At 37.8% G+C, this 12,726-nt stretch overlaps 2 protein-coding genes across 7 annotated transcripts in view; one reads left to right on the forward strand and one right to left on the reverse strand.

Annotated features, from left to right (window-relative positions):
* ELP4 (elongator acetyltransferase complex subunit 4) overlaps window positions 1-836 on the reverse strand; it is a 268,639-nt gene extending 267,803 nt beyond the window's left edge. The window contains exon 1 of one of the 2 annotated variants that reach the window (XM_010358326.1): window positions 564-836. In XM_010358326.1, coding sequence (XP_010356628.1) covers window positions 564-786 — 223 coding nt within the window. In that variant the 5' untranslated portion in view covers window positions 787-836. The remainder of the gene's footprint in view (window positions 1-563) is intronic. The other variant, XM_010358327.2, reaches the window with a different exon arrangement.
* Window positions 837-925: 89 nt separating this feature from the next.
* The window catches only part of IMMP1L (inner mitochondrial membrane peptidase subunit 1), a 76,906-nt gene continuing 65,105 nt past the window's right edge, over window positions 926-12,726 (forward strand). For 3 of the 5 annotated variants that reach the window (XM_030917979.1, XM_010358317.2, XM_010358319.2), the window contains exon 1: window positions 964-1,052. The gene's annotated coding sequence lies outside the window, so the exon portion shown is untranslated. Of the gene's footprint in view, window positions 1,053-12,726 lie in introns of all 5 variants that reach the window. The other 2 variants (XR_747416.1, XM_010358321.2) reach the window with 2 other exon arrangements.

Raw genomic sequence — 12,726 nt, forward strand, 5'->3', positions numbered from 1 at the left:
CTCTAAATACTTTATAAGGATTACGTGTCAACATAAGCCTTTAACATATACGCTCTCTTAAAGCCAAAATGTTTTAAGATTGATAACCAGAGAACAGGCAGTCTGACGGTCAAAGAGGGGAAATCATTTTTTTCCACCATCTTCTAATGAAGCCTGTCTCCCACAATTACACAAACTTTTGTAGTTAGTCTAAACCGTGAGCTGCCTGGAGACAGCAGAAGGGAGGTATCCTGAATGAAAGCTCATCTCCATAAATTAATGTCTTCCCTTGACGAGAAAGCATTTCAGGGTAAAAAGCATGTACGAATTCCGCCGTAATCTGAAAAGGGGTTGGAGGGCAGGGAACGAAATAGAGAGCGGGGGCACTAAAACATGTTTAGTTAACAGCACTCAGAAGTCTCCACACAACCCGTATTCTCCTCCACCTCAATCAGACTAGGCTATTGTCTCCTCCTCCGAAGGTTTAGAGGTCAGAGAGAGATGTGGGGTCAAAGTGGCTTCCCCGACAGGTCCCCTCCCTAAGTTTCCCCTCGGTTGAGCCCAGATCTCCGCTCTGAACCGACCTAAGAGTTGGTCCAGGGCTGGGAGCCCGGTTGATACCAGCAGCTGTCCATTCCGCACCGACGGTCGCGTGCCCGCAATGGACACCAGTCGAGGGCCGCTGTCGTTGGTCCCGCTGGCTCTAGGACCCCTCCGCTGGAAACTGGTGACATTGCTCTTGCTGGCTGTCGCCACTGCAGACCCAGTAGTCCCCGCACCACTGCCGCAGGTTGCCACTGCCGCCATCTTAGAGCCTGCAGTGTTAACCCAATAGGAACTCTGGGAACGCAAACCCCCGGCCTGTCAGAACCAGTCCCAAACTCCCGCCTCCTCGCCCCAACCGCGGCTCTCGTAACCAATAGGACTGAGACGTCCCTCCCGAGCCAACCAATGGGAAGGCGTATTGCTGAAAAGTGCGCTCTACGTAAGGACGGTCGACTTCGGCGGGGCCCAGGTGAGAAAGGCCCACCTGTGTCCTGTTTGAGGGTCTTCAGGGTTCTTTGGGGCCCGAGGTAGGTAATACCACATAACGTTCTTCTCCTTTTGAGTGCCTTCATCCACATTGAGTTAAAGAAAAGGTTGGTGAACCGATAAATCCTTAGGGCTTCTCAAGCAATTGGTAGTAGCTTGCACCGTTCTCCGCTGTGTGTGAGGAGAGACTTTTTTCCTGCTCGTATATCTTCTGATTTCTGACAGAAAATTCACTCCGTGTTCTCCACGATGTCTTTTTCTTAATTTTGTGTTATACGGAAAGGATGGGATCCCTTACCTTAATGAGTTGGTTGCTGAGCGTCCGGGCTTAGTTCGCTAGTGCCTACTGGTAGGTGGTTTGGATTTAAATCTTAGAGCGAAAACTCTTGAACTTTGTGGTTTTCCAGTGTCTGACAAAATATACCTCTCTGACAAGTTCCGATAAGAAGCTTTTGTTAATTTTAATTAGTGTTTCTGGAAGTCTTGAATGTCTGTCCTAAGCGGTGTAAATGACAAGTGTTACTCTGACAACCTTGTTCACATATTTAATTGTCGTTTGCTGTTAAAGGAGCTGCAAATAACAGAAAATACTTAGGGTTTCTTTCCCCAAAAAAGCTGCTAGGGAGAATTAGAAGTATACCTACTTTATTTTCTGAACCCTGAATCGAGAGTTTATTACTAAAATACGAATTTTATGTGTGGAAAAAACATGTATTTTGAGTTGTATTTTTGTATTTAAATTTTTTCTCAAAACTGAACAGGTACAGTGGGTAAGTGATGTTTAAAGGCAACCATGATTGACAAATGTCTAAATTAAAAAGAACTCCGAGATCATTACTACCCTACTGAGTTATTGACTTTTGACAGTGATCTGTGATACCTTTTAATTAGAGCCAAACCTCATTGAAATTCTTGCCATCGAATTGTTTTAAATCTCACTGACCTGTTGAAATTTTTGGGCTGATTTTATTTGACAAATTGAATTTAGTATGGTTAAATAGTACTGGAGTTTTTCATTTGGGGAAGATTTTTGTTTGTTTGCTTGTGTTTTAGAACCATGTTTGGGAAAAAACCCTGTTTCACAATGTATCAACTGGAAAGCTTTAATCAAGGTTGCTTTCATATTGAATCTTTAAGTTACTCAATAAATAGCTGTTGAATGATTACTGTCCGTTTGGACTTAATCTTGTCATTTTTAGACCTATGGTAATAAAAATGGTCTCATCTGCAGAAGATAAACACATAGAAAACAACATAGTACTTAAAATGAACACATTAAATAGTATGTGCTAATTTTGTCCTGTAGTAAATAAGCCTAGGAAGACCAAAACAAAAAGTGACAAAGCAGTCCAATATCAGATAGAAACTTCTTGAATATTTTTTTCTTCAACTTTTATTTTAGGTTCTGGGCTTCATGTGCAGGATGTGCAGGTAAATGTGTGCTGTGGTGGTTTGCTTCACAGATCAACCCACCACCTAGGTGTTAAGCTCAGCATCCACTAGCTATTCTTCCTGATGCTCTCCGTTCCTGCACCCCTACAAATATTTTTGATGCTGTGAACTTTTTGAAATACTACATATAATAATTATTTTTTGACAGATAGCATTGTTTTGTGTACCTCATGATGCCATGAAGTGTATGTACATTCTGGAATGGTTAAATCTATCTAATTAGCAATGCATTACCTCACATAGTTATCATTTTTGTGGTAAGAGTACATAACATTTACACTCTTTACATTTTTTTAAAGCATACAATATATCATCATTATAGCCAGCTTGCTATAAATTCATGTTATATAATAGATTTCTTGAAATTTATTCCTCCTATCCAACTGAAATTATGTATCCTTGACCAAATTCTCTCCATCGCCCTGCCAACCATCCTGGCCTCTGGTAAACACCATTATACTCTCTGTGAGATTAACTATTAGATTCCACCTATGAGTAAGATCATGTGATATTTGTCTTTCTGTGTCTGGCTTATTTCACTTAACATAATGATATAATTTGTTTTTATAGGCTTCTATACTACATATTCCCTTGTTTCCTACTATATTTACTTAAATACAAAAAAAAGCATATTTATCCAATGATAGTGTTATACCAGATATATATCCTAATTTCATGAATACTTTGGTATGTATATAGAGCATCTTTCCAGAATTATAATCCAAGTAGAAGTTGGAAAATAATTCAGTTCTAGTAATGAGGCAAACAAAGCACCACTATCATCATCTTGGGAATACGAAAGATTGAGACCATCCTGGCTAACATGGTGAAACCCCGTCTCTACTAAAAAATACAAAAAAAAATTAGCCAGGCGTTGGGGGCGGGTGCCTATTGTCCCAGCTGTTTGGGAGACTGAGGCAGGAGAATGGCATGAACCCAGGAGGCGGAGCTTGCAGTGAGCCGAGATCACACCACTGTACTCCAGCCTGGGCGACACAACGAGACTTCGTCTCAAAAAAAAAAGTTATATATTTAGGTGTGTTATTAATTAATTAATTCTTTATGAAGGACATACTAAATTCTAGGAAGTGCAACAGAGCTCAGTTTACAGGAGAAAAAAAAATTCTCTGTACTCTTTGAGTTCACAGTTGGGGAAGATAGATGGGTAAACTGGTTAATAAAGTACAGTTGATCCTTGAACAATGTGGGGATCAGGGGTAGGGGTGCGGACCCCCACACCCATGTAGTTGAAAACGCACATGTAACTTTTGACTCCTCCCAAGCTTAACTGCTAATGATCTATTTTTGACTACTGGAAGCTGTACCAATAACATCTGTGGTTTAACACATAATTTGTGTGTTATATATATTATGTACTGCATTCTTACCATAAAGTAAGCTGGAGAAAAGAAAATGTTAAGCAAATCGTCAGAAGAAAATATATTTGCCATACATTAAGTGGAAGTGGATCATTATACAGGTCTTTGTTCTTATTTTCTTCACGTTGAGTAGGCTGAGGAGAAGAAGGAAGAGGAGGGGTTGGTATTGTAGTCTCAAGGGTGCCAGAGATGGAGAAGGTGGTAGGGGAGGCAGGACAGGTAGACCCACTCAATATAGCTTTATGGGAATACATACTAATTTGTCTTTTGGTTTTTCAACTCTCATAAAATGTTTTTGTGCAGTACCAATTCTTCCATGGTTTGCTTTAGTTACAGTATCTGTGTAATAGGAGGGGTCCATGTCAGAAGAAGTCAAAGCAGTCTTGAATAACTGAAAGACTTCTGCCAGATTGCCTAATGTCAGTTTGTTTTCTGGCACTGCTTCTTCTTTCTTATCATCTGGTACTGGTACTTTCTTATCACTGGTACATTCATCTCCATCAAGTCATCTTGTGTTAATTCCTCTGGTGTGGTGTCTATTAGCTGTTGAATTTCTCCAAGATCCCTATCTTAAACAACTGTTCCCTCCCGACGTTTTTTTTTTTTTTTTTTTCTCCATATCCACAATGTTTCCCATAACTTCCTTGATTGACTGTTGTAAATCCTGCAGGAAACCAATTTGAGATATACCAGAAAACATATAATGAACATGGTAGGCAACTAGCACCTTCTGATACAAGTGGACACCTCTTCAGTTGTTTTTTCAGTGGCTTCCCTAGCCCTGGAGTCCATCACTGTTGTGTCTGTGCAGGTAAAGTATATAGCAGAGATACTGTGAAGGTTCACTACTGGGCCTGCTGGTATTCTGGCAGCATGATTGAAGGAATGAATATTAAGGTCATGTCTACACAGAGGGAGTTCCTCAACCTCCGGTAATTCCTTTTTTGCCTCCTTCCTGTCTTTATACTCACAAAGAGAAACTATAGTCCTGAGTTGTAGGACCACAGATTTCTTTTACCTGTTTTTCTACTTTTCCACTTTTGTTATACTCTGTACTTCTATGAGATCAACTATTAGATTCCATTGGATCTACTATTAGATTCCATGTTTGACTTCTTTTGCTTAACATTATTTTTGTGAAATGATCATTGTTAATGTGTATCGTTGTGGCTGATCTATTCTTATTCCTGTATAGTATTATATAAATGTACTATAATTCATTATCTGTTCTACTGTTAAAAGAGATTTGGATAGTTTCCCTTTTGTGGCCATTTCTTCAATTGTACCAGTTTATACTCTTACCAGGAGTATTTGGGAATTGTTGTTACTTCTCATCCCATCAACACAATATTTTTCTTTCTTTTCATTTCAGCTATTCTAAGAGGGTTGTGGTGTGGCATTGTCATTTGGATTTGGACTGATGAAATTGAGCACCTGTTTATATGCTTATTGGCCGTTTGGGTAACCTCTGTTGTGAAAGGGTCTATCTATATTTTTTAATTTTACAGATTTGGATTGTCTGCCTCTCTCCTGTAGATTTGTAGGAGTTCTTTTATATTTTGGATAAGAGTTAGTTTTCAAATAAACTAATTACAAGTATCTTCTATCAGTCTGTAGCTTGCCTTTTCATTTTCTTGTCTTTTGATTTCAGTCAAAATATATTCTGACTTAACAATTTTTTCTTTGTGGCTAGTGCTTTATGGCTATGTTTGCCTACTCCATAATTTCGAAGATGATCTCCATGTTTTTTTCCCGAAAACCCCCGATGTTTTACTTTTAAATATTTATGTCTGTACTTTGTTGGAATTGACTTTTTTGTGTTTGGTGTGAGGCAGTGGTAAAGATGCGTTTGTTTTTCCTATGTTGGTATCCTATTGACCTAGCACCATTTATTGAAAAAATGATTCTTTCCTTGCTATATTGCATCATCACTTTTTTAATAAATAAAGTCACACATAAATTAGGCAGATTTCTTTCTGGACTTTCCATTGGTTAGTGTGTGTCTTCAGGTTCTTCAGGAGGCTGGCTTTCTTTCTCTCAGAATTTTAGCCACACTGTACTGTGTTGACCTCAGGTTAAATCAGTAAAAATGGGAAACTTACCGTGTGGCAATTCCTTCTTACCTCAGTTTGACTACCCAGCAAAATCTGTTTGCTTCTGTTAAATCTGTAGAGCCTTCACGTAATTGATTTTTGTGTTTTGTTCAGAGTTTATAGTTGTTATCTATGGTAGGATTGGTCTGTTATAAGCTTACTTTGTCATACTGGAATGAGCTCTTATTATCCTTTTGTGACTGTAGTGATTTCTTCTTTTATTTATTGCTGGTAAATAAATATCAGCAATTGACAATGAGTTTCTTTTCCTTTTTTTTCTTCATTGTTAATTTTGCTAGAGATTTTCCACTTAATCTTTAAAACAAACTCAAATTTGGCTTTATTGGTTTTTCTCAGTCTTTATTTTCTGCTTTCTATTTAATCAATTACTATTTATTTATCATTTGTTTCCTTCTATATTCCTTCATTTTGCTGAGGTTTTGTTTGTTTCTTCTTCTTATACTAAAAGCTTAATTTATTGATTTTTTGCCTTTTCTAATAGACCGTATGTAGTTAAGGGTGTGCACTAGCTGCTCCTATAACTTATGGCATTTTATGTTTTCGTCATTTATTTCAAAATATTTACTAATTTTTGTTTTGATTTTCTCTTTGGTCCGTGAATTATTTAGGACACTTTTGAAAGTACTGAAATACTGAATTATATTGGATGCCAGGAAAGCAGGAGTAAGCTGGGACTGATCAGGGCAAATGAGTACTTATATTCTTCATAATTTTAGTAAAACTGGGGTATTTGAATTAAAACTTAAAAAGCCATTGTATAGGCATGTCTTAGAATGTGCAGTGTAATAGGGTAAGTGTGTCCAAGGGTTTTAGTTCAAGGAGATTTGTCAAGTAAATCTATCTACAAGAAAAAATAAAGGCAAATAAGATGTATTTAATGATCAACACAAAAACATTAAAATTTTTAGCAAAAAAAGAAAAAGAAATTTCAGAGAATGGGCCAACATTTGTGTGTCATTCGGTTTGGGACTTTTCTTCATATTTGCATGTAGCCAACATGAGGAATTAAGTAATGGCTGACTGGTGTTCCTTTTACGTGTCAACCAGAGTCTCATAGACATAAAGCTACTGTGTTAATCAAAGCGTGTGTGATGTTCTAATTATCGTGGACATTTCTGCTGAGATGTGATCAATTTCCCTTCAGTTTGAATAATTATGGAAGCCTGGGAGTAGGCCAAATATTTAAAACTATTCCATATGAAAAAATCACATCTACTGATTTTGCCTGAAGGGTCCCACAGGCTCCTGAAGCTCCTCTCTAAAGAAATAAATAAATCCTGAACCAATGGGTAGTGTTAGAGTGAAATTTATTATTTTGACTACTGTTTCTCAGTTTGTCTGAATATGAAGTATGTTTTAATGAGTTTCTTGCAGGATAAGATGAAAGTTAGATATCCTAGCAAACATTATTTTCATTAACTCAGAACCAAATTGGATCCATTTATTACACAATTTATAAAATTACTAGTGGCTCTTGTTCTATATAATTATTCTACCTCTTTTTGAATGTGTTTTCTTAGGAAACTTTATTATTACTTTCAAATGTGATAGCATTCATTACGTTCTCAACCTTGAATTATTTTATAATCTATTCCACATCTATGTTCAAATTTAGTTTCTCATTTGTAGTACTACATCTTTGAATTTTCTCTCAGTTCGCATTTTTTCTCTCTGACTTTGAAGTACTTTAAAGGACTTTAAAGATATCTGTTTCAGTGGTATTTTCATACACCAAGGTATTTGATTTATGCATTCATTATTTTCATTTCTTTTTTTTTTTGATACAGAGTCTCACTCTGTTGCCCAGGCTGGAGTTCAGTGGCATGATCTTGGCTCACTGTAACCCCTACCTCCCAGGTTCAAGTAATTCTCATGCCTCAGCCTCCCAAATAGCTGGGATTACAAGCATGTGTTACCATGTCCAGCTATTTATTTATTTATTTATTTATTTATTTATTTATTTATTTATTTATAGAGATGGGGTTTCACTGTTTTGGCCAGGCTGGGCTCCAGCTCCTGACCTCAAGTGATCCACCTGCCTTGGCCTCCCAAAGTTCTGGGATTACACGCATCAGCCACCATACTTGGCCATTATTTTCATTTCTAAAACCCCCAATTTCTGACTTTTTCTGAATGTATTTCTTCTTCCTGCTTCTCTGAGTGTCTTATTCCATTCTGTGCTGCTGTAACAGACTACCTGAGACTGGGTCATTTGTAATGAACAGAAATTTATTGGCTCACAATTCAGGAAACTAAGAAGTCCAAGATTGAGGGGCTGGTATCTGGCGAGGGTGTCCTTGCTGTGTTATCACATAGTGGAGGGGCCCGAGAGAGGGCAAGAAAAAACAAGAGTCAACTGTTAGCCTCAATCCCATTTATAATTTGCATTAATCCATTCATGAGGGTGGAGCCCTCAGACCTAACCACCTCCTATTTGGCCTCACCTCTCAACACTACTGCACTGGGAATTAAATTTCCAACACATGGTTTTTGGGGGACACATTCAGACTGTAGCCCTTAGGTGTTTTTTCAGTGTAGCAATTGTTAAAGCAATAATTAAAATGCAGTTATGATAATCTATTGTAATATCCAGATGAGCCCTGTCCAGTAGAACCTACTGTGTTGATGGAAATATTCTGTATCTACACTGTCCAGTACAATAGTCATTAAACACATATGATTATAGAGTACTTAAAATGTGACTGATGTGACAGAGGAACTGAATTTTAATCTTATTTAATTTTAGTTATTTTAAGTTATTTATTTAAACAGCTACATATGGCTAGTTTGTACTATATTAAATCACACAGCTCTAGATCAAGCTTTGGCAACCTTTTTCTATAAAAGACCAAATAGTAAATATTTTAGGCCTTGTGGTCCACATGGTCTCTATTACAACTTTTCAACTCTGCTGTGAGAGCACAGAAGCAGTCACAGATAACGTGTAAATGAATGAGCCCAACTGTGTCCCAGTAAAACTTTATTTGCTAAAACAGAGTCTGCAGAATTTGACTCATGGGCCCTAGTTTGGCAACCTCTGCTCTAGATTAAAAAGAAAAAAATGTGTCTACAGCTCTATGTATTTTTATTTCATTTGCCCTGTGTTCCCTGTGTCCTTTCAACACCCTCCTTTTGGGGAGTGTGTGTGTGTGTGTGTGTGTGTGTGTGTGTGTGTGTGTGTAATAGATTTTTGGAGAGGAGACAGGAGTATCTTTTCCTGAAAGTTTAGGAAGATTATACTCCTTTGGATTGTTCCTCTTCAACTTTTTCTCCGCCTTTTCTATTTTTTGTGAATGGGAGAAGGTGGTAGAGGACAGGCATATATTTTATATTTTATGTTTAAACTCTGTTCTTTTAATTATACGTCTCTTGTTTTACAGAGACATATAATTTTTTTCCTCCCTGAATTACCTCTGATTTCTCCAGGGTTGCTTATTCAGATTAGTTATTTTCATTATGGACCTTCTTTCTCATGTTCATGGTTTCCTTAAATGTTGGCTGTTTATTCATGTTGATAAGTAAAGGACCAGTGGAATAATATAGTAACGGGAGTGGGTTTTCTCTTTCTTTATTTCTCATCAAATCTTTAGCCTAAATGAAAAAAAAAAAAAAGACTGACCAATTTTCTTGTGGGTTGGTAGGACTTAATTTATTGGTGTGCTTTGTTTCAATGTTTATAATCAATGAGCAAGTACACAGACCAGTCCTTCTCTAATAGCCAGATAAGGAGGCCCCTAACCTGGCTCTCCAACCTCCATACTTGGAGACCAAATTCTTCTCAGGCAGATTATACTTTTTTTACTTACTTACTTACTTACTTATTTATTTGTTTAATCAGTTAGCCTCCAGAACTGCTGATTTAGCTGAGAACCCCTTTGGAGTCACAGGAAGAAACGACTCATCTTCCTGAAGCATTCCTGTGTTTGTGCTTGGCTAGGGGTGGGCATATATATTCTGGGACCAGATGGTAAATATTTTAGGTTTTGCAGGTAATATGACCTCTTAACTCTGCCATGGGAAAGTAGCCAAAAATAACATTAACAAATGAGTATGACTGTGTTTAAATAACACTTTGTGGAAACTGAAATTTGAATTTCATGTAGTTTTCACATGTTACAAAATATATGCTGTTTCTTTAGTCTTTCAGTCATTTAAAAAATACAAAAGCATGTGATGGGCTGGGAGATTTGCCCTGTGAACTATACTTTGCTAACTATGTCTAGGCTGTCATTCAGTCCATTCTTTTCTACCTATCACTCTGATTTTATATGCCCTGTCTTCCAGAAATTCTTGAAAATCTGTAGTGTGCCTTTCACTCCTTTTCTCAGCGTTTCCTTTTATTTTTTTAAAACGTACTATTGTTTCAGTATAGTTTTGTTGTTGTTGTTGTTGTTCTTTTCTTTTTGAGATGGAGTCTTGCTCTGTCGTCCAGGCTGGAGTACTGTGGCGTGATCTCAGCTCACTGCAAGCTCCACCTCCTGGGTTCACGCCATTCTCCTGCCTCAGCCTCCTGAGTAACTGGGACTACAGGCGCCCTGCCACCATGCCTGGCTGGTATTTTTGTATTTTTAGTAGAGATGGGGTTTCACCATGTTAGCCAGGATGGTCTCGATCTTCTGACCTCATGATCCACCCGCCTTGGCCTCCCAAAGTGCTGGGATTACAGGCGAGAGCCACCTCTCCCGGCCCTCAGTGTAGTTTTTGAAGAGGGTAGCAGTAAATTTATCTGCAGTTTTGAACCAGAATCCCATTTAGGCATGATATTTGAATCAGAAGGCACATGGTAAAACTGAAATGTAAAGTATCTTCTTTAGTATCTCTCTATCCATGGATGTATTGGTGACTAATGATATTAAGTAATGTTTTTGTTGAATGCCTATTGTAGTCTCTGTAATGTTGTGAATGCTTTATATATATTATTTAATCCTCACACGTTTTATACATGAGTGTGTTCAGAAATTAACGGAGTCACATAAAGGATAAGTAACTTGCCAGGCATGGTGGCTCACGCCTGTAATCCCAGCACTTTGGGAGGCCGAGGAGGGTGGATCACAAGGTCAGGAGATTAAGACCATCCTGGCTAACACGGTGAAACCCCATCTCTACTAAAAATACAAAAAATTAACCGGGCGTGGTGGCAGGCGCCTGTAGTCCCAGCTACTCGGGAGGCTGAGGCAGGAGAGTGGCGTGAACCCAGGAGGGGGAGCTTACAGTGAGCAGAGGTCGCGCTACTTCACTCCAGCCTGGGCGACAGAGCAGCGAGACTCCGTCTCAAAAAAAAGGGGGGGGAGATAAGTAACTTATTCTATGTAAGTCAGAAAGCTCGTAAGTGGAGTATCTAGGATTCACAATAGAGCTAGGCTGTCTGACTACACAATTCATACTCTTATCCACTATTTTCCACTTCATTCCAAATACAGCCTTAGTTTCCTTCTCAAGGTAGCTTTTTATGTAGCCAGTTTATGGATATTAGCATAAAACATGAAGCATATTTGCCCTACTAAAATGGGTATATATTCAGAGTGATTAATATGGTGAGAAAAAGTGATGGGAAAGCAATTGAGGTAGTAACTGGGACATATGTAGCTGGGAGGTGAAAGATTTTGAGTTTCATAAGACCAGTCTTAATCCTGTCAAAAAAAATTAGACCTCTCTGTTTCTCCAGGGCATAGAAATTTCAGTTTCAACCCAGATTAAAGAACTTTATAACAGTGTTGTCCAGTGCTGAAACAGAATCCTTTGTAATTTAAAAATATTTGCTTCTTAAGATCTTTAGAATTTTAATTTTATAGTTTTGCTTATTATATTTTTTATTCCCCAAAGTGAAAGGTTCAAAGAATAACATTAAAGGTCATTCGGTATTACAATTTTTCCATTAGTCAAAATGAAAGATTTGAAAATAATTTTATAGTCCATTTGGTATTCTAAGGTTGAATTTTTTAAAAATATGAAGCAAATTATGTTTTTTCTATTAACATTTCCTAAATCAACTCACATGAAAATTAATAGATTATCATCATATATGATGATCATTTTTCTCTCACTGAGCATTAGAATATGTTCACTTTATTGCTTATCAGTAGCCCAGTTTTGATTCTCTGACTGAAGTATTTGTGTCTGCCCTCTGCACTGGCCCAAGGTCTTGAGCCCTTTAAAAAAATTTGTGTATGTGTGATAAAAGTATACATAACATAAAATTCACTACTTTCATCATTTTTAGGTATATAGTGAAGTCACATTAAGAGTACTTACAATGTTGTGTAATCATTGCCACTATTTCCAAAACGTATTCATCATCACGCCTGTAATCCCCGCACTTTGGGAGGCTGAGTAGGGTGGATCACACGGTCAAGAGATTGAGACCATCCTGGCCAACATGCTGAAACCCCCGTCTCTACTAAAAACACAAAAATTAGCTGGACATAGTGGCGCATGCCTATAGTCCCACCTACTTGGGAGGCTGAGGCAGGAGAATTGCTTGAAACTGGGAGGCAGCGGTGGCAGTGAGCTGAGATCGCGCCACTGCACTCCAGCCTGGTGACAGAGCCAGACTCCTATCTCAAAAAAAAAAGAAAAGATATATTGTACCCAAGAAGCAGTAACTTTTTATACTCTCTTGTTTCAACCCCTGATAACCTGTGTCTGCGTTCTACTCTCAGTAGATAAGTATAATATCTTTTTAAGATAAGTATATCTTTATAATTATCTCAGTAGATAAGTGTAATAAGTTTGTCAACTTATTATAATCTCCTCATATAAGTGGAATCATA

The sequence above is a fragment of the Rhinopithecus roxellana genome, chromosome 15 (genome assembly GCF_007565055.1).
Source record: "Rhinopithecus roxellana isolate Shanxi Qingling chromosome 15, ASM756505v1, whole genome shotgun sequence".
Classification (NCBI taxonomy): domain Eukaryota; kingdom Metazoa; phylum Chordata; class Mammalia; order Primates; family Cercopithecidae; genus Rhinopithecus; species Rhinopithecus roxellana.